The sequence below is a fragment of the Gavialis gangeticus genome, unplaced genomic scaffold, assembly GCF_001723915.1.
Source record: "Gavialis gangeticus isolate Ggan-Ray unplaced genomic scaffold, GavGan_comp1, whole genome shotgun sequence".
NCBI lineage: Eukaryota > Metazoa > Chordata > Crocodylia > Gavialidae > Gavialis > Gavialis gangeticus.
The window spans coordinates 6,624,492-6,633,190 of record NW_017728995.1 but is presented as its reverse complement, the minus strand read 5'-3'; the positions used below and the strand labels follow the sequence as shown (position 1 = coordinate 6,633,190).

The 8,699-nt window shown below is 39.3% G+C and overlaps 1 protein-coding gene across 1 annotated transcript in view; it reads left to right on the top strand.

Annotated features, from left to right (window-relative positions):
- Positions 1 to 5,549, top strand: part of CCNL1 (cyclin L1) — a gene marked incomplete at its 5' end in the record, with an annotated part of 14,755 nt that extends 9,206 nt beyond the window's left edge. The window contains 6 exons of the mRNA XM_019503032.1: positions 399 to 498; positions 639 to 743; positions 1,041 to 1,182; positions 3,307 to 3,418; positions 3,570 to 3,668; positions 4,734 to 5,549. Of these exons, the coding sequence (XP_019358577.1) occupies positions 399 to 498; positions 639 to 743; positions 1,041 to 1,182; positions 3,307 to 3,418; positions 3,570 to 3,668; positions 4,734 to 5,082 (907 nt within the window). The remainder of the gene's footprint in view (positions 1 to 398; positions 499 to 638; positions 744 to 1,040; positions 1,183 to 3,306; positions 3,419 to 3,569; positions 3,669 to 4,733) is intronic.
- Between the last annotated feature and the right edge of the window lie 3,150 nt (positions 5,550 to 8,699).

The following is an 8,699-nucleotide window of genomic DNA, read 5'->3' as shown; positions in this document are numbered from 1 at the left end:
TTGCCTAGATTTCACCCCCCCCCCCATTTTAAGCTTTGATTGGACTTTTCATTGCACAGCTGAACGTATTTTAATTAATCAGAATGGGTGCTTGCAAAAATTCCTCACGTTTTGAAAGAAGTTTCAGAAACAGTTCTAAAGTGAAAGGTAGCTCTTGCACTGACATGTCAGAGCAAAGACAGTAGGACATATTTTGACATTATACAACTAAAGTAACAATTTGAATTCTTAAAAATGACAACTGTAGAATTACTGCAGTTTGGAACAACAAAGTATTGGATATATCTTAAAGAAAAAATAATAAAGTAGATTGAGTCTCCAATTTTGTGGCTTATTTTAAAGTGCTATGTAAATGTGAGACCCAGCTTATAACTGTAATTTTTTTTTCCCCCTGCCAGGAATTACATGAATGACAGCCTTAGAACCAATGTCTTTGTTCGCTTTCAACCTGAGACAATAGCATGTGCTTGTATTTATCTTGCTGCGAGAGCTCTGCAGGTAAGGGTTATTTTTGTTAATACTTTAGCATGGCATTAATTAACAAATAACTAATTGTTACAAGACGAGATCAATGAAGATATTAAATGTCAGAATATGTTTCTAACTGTAATGTATTAAGACTTGGTTTCATTTTTTAGATTCCACTACCTACCCGTCCTCACTGGTTTCTGCTCTTTGGTACCACAGAAGAGGAGATTCAGGAGATATGTCTAACAACTCTTAAGCTGTACACTAGGAAAAAGGTAACCAGTATTATAGAACTAAGTAAATGGTGAGAGAACCATCTTCACTAAAGCAGCTTTATATACAGCACCTTGTGATGATCTGAAGTGTAACTCAACCAAAACAAAATGATGGTGTGTAAAGTCTCTTTGGGTCGAAGATCAAAAAGGAAAAAGCGGTCATCTTAGTGGAATTGCTTCATTGGTGGTTGGCATTTTGGTGCTGTTACAGTGATTGTAGTATAAGAAGGCAGAATAGAAATAATCTTGGTCCAAATTCCTGACTGGCTGTTTTGTTTTCATTTGTTTGTTTTACAGCCAAATTATGAATTGTTGGATAAAGAAGTAGAAAAGAGGAAAATGGCACTACAGGAAGCTAAATTAAAAGCAAAGGGATTAAATCCTGATGGGACTCCAGCACTTTCAACTTTGGGTGGTTTTTCTCCTGCTTCCAAACCATGTAAGTTGTTGTCAGTCATGTGCCAAGCCTACAGGGTAGTCATCTCTTCTGTACTACTATACAAATGTCTTGATTTTAGACTTTAGTGCAGTTGGATAGATTATGAGATAAAATAGAGCAGTAGGATTTATTTATAACTTAAGATTTTAGTGGTTGAATACTATACATTTTTTACTTCTGTTGTTGGATTTTTATGAAAACCAATTATTAACAACCTTATGGTAGAGCAATATTGAAAGAAAACTCTAGTCTGTACTCCGTGTGTCATTTTGGGATATGTTTTTTGTTATTGCCATTAATGGAAGTACATCAATGATATTCATCATTCAGTAATGTGTTTTGACTATAGACGTATGTGGGAAATGTAAAGTTTTGTTTGGGTTTTTTGGTTTAATAATAATGAGTTCAAATAATTGGCAAGAGCTTAAAATAAGCTGTATTTTCATATGGCAGTCTTTCAAGAAGACTGTGTGGTACAGTATTTTTTGTCAGATCAGCACTTGTGAGGAGCCATTGGGCCCCCAGGACGTGTGAGAGTGGGTGGACATTCCCTCCCCCTAGCACATGTGGCCACCTTGCTTTCAATTCCCTGTGAGCTCCCCTGTGGTGCCACACTGCATGAGTGTCCTCAGCTCCTAGTGTCTAGGCAGTGGGGGCTGCATTGCATTGTGCCACAGTACCCCATTCCCTGGGCCGGGGTATGCAGCAGAAGCTGGGAGAAGGAGGGGAGCCCTGACAGCTCAGCTGCTATCATAGCTGGGTTAATAAGAGCTGCAGCAGCTTTATGTGTAACCCCTTATGGACCACATGCAGCCTACAGGCTGCCAGGATGACTATTTTAAGTGACATATCTAATTCAAGTAATTTACTTACCTACCTGTTACGTCTTGCTAAACAGCTGTTCCTAAAATCTCCCTCCATAGTAGTTTTAAAATTTTGTTTCAGTGCATTTACGTAGCACTCCTGTGAGTGTGAACAGCCAGCAAATGCAGAAATTTGTTTAGGCTTTGTGGATTAATGTTCTGTTGTGCAGTATGGCTGTGTTTAAATATAAGTCAGTAACTAACTCTATCCATGCTGCAAGGAACATTTTGAAGCAACAGTGTTTGCAAAATAGCCTGATTGCCCATGTTATTGCAAAGAATGTTGAAAATCCAAAGGTCTGAATCTTAAAAAACAAAACAAGCCATAGAATCTTTTGGCATTCAGAATAAGTCAATGGCAATTCTACCCCATTTGGTAAGGTGGAAGGTGTTAGTTTATTAGTTAAGTTATATGGTCCTTGACTCTTTAAAAAAAAAAGTAGATCAGGGAAACTAAGCAGCATTTCTTCTCATCTTAAACACCAGTCTTCCAGGTCAGCAAGGCTAATATGAACCAACTCTGCTATGGAATTCCCTTTGCTGAGAGGAAAAAATCCACTTTGTAACTACACCAATCCTTTTTTCTCATGCCTGGATGCTTAGGTGTCTTGGACTGATTGTAGGTGGAGCATTTCACAGAGTTCAGCTGTAGGTTAGTTTGGATTTTGAATTGTGTTCAGCACATGGGGCCAGAATGAACAAAGGCTTGCTTCAGTTTTCACCCAATCTGTCGTTTAACATGGCTCAGTTCTTATCTTTGGCATGAGCTACAAAGTGCACCTTTTCCCATTATTTTAAAGAAATGGAGTGGGGCTAGGAAGGCTCCAAAGCTTGTAGGTAGGTTTGAGAGAGGTAGTATTTCTGATGTGAAGAGTGTTTAGGCGAGCCTTATTTCATGAGGTGTTTTATATATGCTTGAGCCAAAGGAATACAGTTCTTTGTTTTTGTTTAGGAAATTTGTTAGAAAATGTCACACATTTCAAAAAGGACTTTGCTTGCATCTCTTAAATGTAGCTGTTTGCAGACTGTTGAAAAAAATCTTTTGTAGCTATACACTTTTTACATAAACTTTATTTTTAGGAAAGAATTAAAAATAGGAAGGAATGAAGCAGTAGTCGGTTTCCAAGTATCATATTCAGTGAGCATTCATATAAAAGGGTTAGGACTTGCATAAAATATATTAAGGAAAATTACTTCTTGATAGCCAATTCCTACCACTAGATTACATCTTAACCTTGAATTAACCTTGAATCTCCTTTAGGTTCCCCAAGAGAGATGAAAACGGAAGAGAAGACTCCAGTATCTCTGAATGCCAAAGCTGTCAAAAAAGAGCCAGAAGAAAGGCAACTAGCTTCAAAGAGCCCTTACAATGGGTAGGTAAAAATCCAAGCAAAAGCAAGCCTTTGCTTTTAAGTGAATTGAATAACACCAAACTGATTTCAGGTTTAGTCTTTTTTTCACTTTATTTCATGAAAATAGTGCAGACGGTTCAAGGCTTTTCCTAACTTTAATTTTTATTCTAAGCATGAGGAAAGAAAGCAAGCGAAGCAGAAGCAGTAGAAGTGCTAGTAGATCAAGGTCAAGAACAAAGTCCCGATCTCGATCACATACTCCTAGGAGACAGTAAGTATAAAATTCTTGCGTGCCTCATTGTCTTCTAGAGGATTATTCAAAATGTAGTTTCTTCTAGTGAATGATCTTGCAGTAGTTTGAGGTATGTTTTGAGACATACTTATAAACTTTGCTGTTCAGCAAATATACTACTGTTAATGCAGTTCGATGGCTTAAGAATATTCTTACTGTAAGTGAAATAAATTGTTTTATGCTAAGATTTTAACTGTGGTAGAATAACTTGGTCTTATGATTTTCAAACAAGCCAGTACTTGCATAAAATGTAATGGTTCAAGATCTGTAAGAATTTTCTTTGTGTTTCATTTAAAACCATAATAATGGTTCACGAAAGCTTGTGCTCATAATACATCTTGGTCTACAAAAGTATATATTTATCGTGCTCTCTGACTAAAAAACCATTAAACGGTTAAGAAATTGAAATGTCTTGCATAGCAGCAAACTTCTGGCATTTCAAATGCCTGTTGCAACTTGCTCCCCAACTTGTGGTGTGAAGCTGTATAACAATAGTAGCGGTATTCATAAAAGCACTCATGTACTATTGGAAATCCAAATCCTGACTTCATTTGCACCATTTAGGAATTGAGGCATGTTTTAGATGTGATTACCGAGGAAGCATTTATGTATATCTGATCGATGCAGTCATTCCTGCTTATCTTAAAAACAAATACCAAAAAAAGGGCTCTAAAATGTAGATGAGAACTGCCCTGCAAGTTGAGTCTAATCCCTATAATAGCTGGAACGTGAATGTGAGCATTGTTTGTAAAATGTGAAAAGCAATAGCTGCTTAAGTTCTGCATTTCAGTGTGGAGGCTTATGGTGAGGTTGAGAGGGAAAGGATTCCTAAAGAGCAGCTCTGTTTTGAAAAACTTAGGAAAACATTATTGAAGTACTCATTTGATAGGGGGAGCCTCTTGCCTTGGGCTCAGTGAATGTTTGTTTTCTTTTCTGGAGTTTCTTCCTAAATTCTCTAGTTGTAACAACTGACTTGAAATTTCATATTTTATTTACACAGCATATTGAAAGTTAGGATGTTTACCTTTTTACTTTTTCTCTAAGTTACAACAATAGGAGGAGTCTCTCTGGAACATACAGCTCCAGGTCAAGAAGTAGGTCCCGCAGTCACAGTGGCAGTCCTCGCAGGCATCATAATCATGCGTCTCCACACCTAAAAGCCAAGCACAGCAGGGATGAGTTGAAGAGTGCAAATAGACATGGTCACAAACGGAAAAAGTCTCGCTCACGTTCTCAGAGCAAATCCAGGGATCATTCTGATGCTGCTAAGAAGCATAGACATGAACGTGGACATCATAGGGACAGGCGTGAAAGATCCCGCTCCTTTGAGAGATCTCATAAAGGCAAGCACCATAGTAGCAGTCGTTCAGGACATGGCAGACACAGGCGCTGAGGCTGAGTCTGCCCCCAAACTAGTTGAACATGTATATAATACAGTACATGGACTCTTATTTCAGGAAAAAAAAATGATTAGGATTTGATTTATTTAAAGCCCAATGTCTAATTTTCTAAAACATGTAGAACTTTTTCGTTTTAAAGAACTACGTTGTTTTTCTTTTTCTTTTGTTTTTATTTGCACATAATACCTTAGCAGTATCACATTGATGGAAAACAATGATCAGGATAAATTGTATGTATTAGAGTTGTGTATTGTATGTCTATAAAAACTGGAGAACAGATTTCTGTAAAAAGAAAAAAAAAAACAACTTATTTTTATACAAGCCAATTGCAGACACTTATATTTAAGTATAGTTATTTGTTTAAACAATGGTGAATACTTTCTTACACTGGTTTTAGTCTGCATGTGTAAAGATTTTTACAGAAAATAAAGTATAAAGCTGTTTTGTTTTGTTTTTATTACTTTTCTGTTGAATGTGTTTATTGAGTTATTGCCAGAGCTAATGCTAAGAAAGCAAGCAGTTTTCTCTCATTTGAAGTATCTCCACTGTTGCTGCTTTATGTGAGACTTGGAATATTGAACCATTGGAATATTCTTCTCTGCAGTATCAAATTTGTTTACTGGCTGGCTGTATTGGTGCCATGGGGGAGGACTGGCAGGTGTTTTTCTGGATTTTTGTTTCTAGGCTTCAGAAGTGTGGCACTAGAATTGGGTTTAAGTTATGAGGCAACTAGGAACCACCAATGTGCCAATTATGTTGTGGATAACTTGGACACTTACTTCCCTAAATATTGGTTTGGCAAATGGCTGGTACAATGGAAGAATGTATTGTAGGAAGGAATACGTTTTTTTTTTAACACACATAGTAGTCAGGGCTGGATGGGGATGGATAGTGCTGTGGCTTATTTCCTTCATGTCATTTTGTGTCCAGATCAGGCTGTTAGATGGAGTCCGGGTACAGGAAAGAATCATTCCCCTTGCTCACTTTCAGCAGGAGTTGCGTGGCTGCTGTAAGTCTTGTCTTATCCTGCTTGTCTGTCTTCTGCTTTTAAAAAGCTTAAGCACTGTTATGCCCAGACATGTCCATTTTACTAAATGTCAGGAGCAGATTTGCTCTTAGCACAGTCGGTCTATGCTGGCACTGTCTCTAGCAGTTGGAGATGGAGGAAGAGGGCCCTCATCTTAGGGAGTGTGGTTTGGGTTTTTTTGTTTGTGGTGGTTCTTTTTTTTTTTTTGTTGAGCTGTTTGATCTCTTGGGAAGGGTCTGGATATGAACAAGCTTCACTGAGGAGCAGTCTGCAAATAGAAGCCTCAAGATTTAAAAAAAAAAAAAAACATGGCTCATACAAGTTCTCTAGAACTCAAAAGTAACTTGGTTGCATTGGGGGGGGGTTGGGTAAAAGGACCAACTAATTTTGTTTGAGGAAAAGGTATTAGAACCCACTACAGGTTAATTTTCCAATATCTTTAGTTCAGAATTTATGACAGTTGTGCTTCTAATGAAGGTAGCAAGACTGATGCAATTATATACATGAAGTGCAGTGTCATAATAACTAACTCTCAAGCTTACATACGTAGTATCTGACGAGCTATAGTAGTAGTGCGAAAGTATTGAGGAATTATGGGGCTTGAGTCTAGATTTGTACTAGTATGTGAGCATGCGGCTATAAGTTGAAAACCTTTTTTGAAAAGTTCACATCTGGTGATGCTATTTATTAGTCTAGATGCTATCTCCTACGCTGCTGCAGATAGTGAGTCCAATCAACTGGCTTCATGTATGCACCCTCTACTCTTACGTGGAAGGAAATGGATATCTTACAGGGAGCGTTGCGGGTTTTACTTATTGATAAGATCTGATTTGGATCACAGGATAAAGTAAACTTAACTGAAGTACTGTAAAGGAGAGAGGGATAGGTCTGTTCTCAGTTTCTTGTAATGTAAGTGTTAAAATACCTGTATATAAATCAGGTGAAATGCACTTGTTTTTTTTAAAGAAGAAACAACCCAGCACTGGATTAGCAACATTTGTCCAGGTTCAAAGAGTAAGACTGAGTATTGATTTACTTATAGCAGATCCTATTGATGTAAATAGAAAAACTCATTTAAGGATTCTTGTCTTCAATGTCTGCAAACTGTTTTGTATTAAGACAAGCCACCTTTTGAAACATGAACCTCTTGACTACAGCTTGTAATATAGAGGAGGGGTGTTAAGCAAGGCCACCCATGGCATGGTTCCAGCCTGCAAAACTTCCATCTGTCCTGCAGGTAGTCTGGTGGGCTGTAGGCTACCAAAGTGCAGCAGAGATGATTGGTGGCAGCTTCTCCCCACCCTCAGCTCTTTGCCACTGCCTGACTGGCTCCGTGTACCTGCACACCCCCAGCTCTGCTGTCCTTTGGCAGGGCAGTGTCAGATCCAGCAGTATGTGTGTATAGAGCTGAGTTTGGGCAATAGCATTGAACTCCTCAGGACTGTTCCAGTGCCAGGGTGTGCAGACTGGAGGGTGCACAGTGGCATGGAGCTGTCTGGGCAGTGCAGAGCTGGGGCCATGCATCAGTGTGAACCATGGATTTGCAGCTGGGTGGAGTTCTGCCTGGGCAGCAGCACAGCTGGGGGGCATGTGACTACCAAGCCATATTTGTGTGGGGGCATGGAGCCTGGGTACTGCTGCTCCTAGTCATGTCAGTGTGCTGCTGCATATGCCTAGCTCCAGCTCCATGCCTGGCTAGGGGTCTCTCCTGCCCCATGCCTCAGCTCTGCACTGCCTGAATGCAGCTGTCCAAATGGAGCCCTGCAGATCCAGCACTGGAGGAGCCTCTGTAACCTGGTTCTGATCCAGGGCTCCAAGTGAGTTTGAGACCCCTGATACAGAGCTTTAAAATACCTGGTAGATGACTGTTCTAGCTGATGTACAAGCAAAGGTGGCTATACATGCCGCAAGTGGCACAGGAAGCCTGTGTGCGGCATGTGATAGGTTGGGGATGGAGCAGAGAAACATGGGGGAGGAGAAGGGTCAGAGTTGCTCTTAGGGCTGGATTTGTGGTGCACGCACCAAAAAGGTTAGACCCCACAGGTCCAAAGCAATGTTGGTTTTTTTAATGCAACTCAGTGATGATGCATGTGAAGTAAGTTATGCTGATCCCCTAAAAATAACATGTTTCTAGGGTGTATAAGATTGGGTATATTTAGTAGCCACACCCAAGGGCTAGTTGTGTACTGCAATGTGTTGGCAAGACGCTATTTGGAATACTATGCTCAGTTTTGGTTATTGATGTCTAAAAAACATTAACTTAAATTCGAGCCGGTTCAAGGAAGGGCCACTACGATGGTAAAGGAAATCAAAACCTTTTCTTATGAAAGAAGATTAAAGTAGGTCTGTTTGTTTAGCTTGGTGATCCTCAACCAGGGTGACATACTATGATTAGTGCATAAGTATCTACACAAGATTCACAAGATAAATCTAGAGATTTCAAATAGAAATCCACAGCATGAAAAACACGCCGACTTGTTACGGTCTTTCTGAGTTCTTTGCAGTAAATGAATTACTGTGCTTTTTTGCCACCATTAAAAACAAGTGAAAGTGAAGATTTTCTGAAGGGTACCTTGAGTCTAA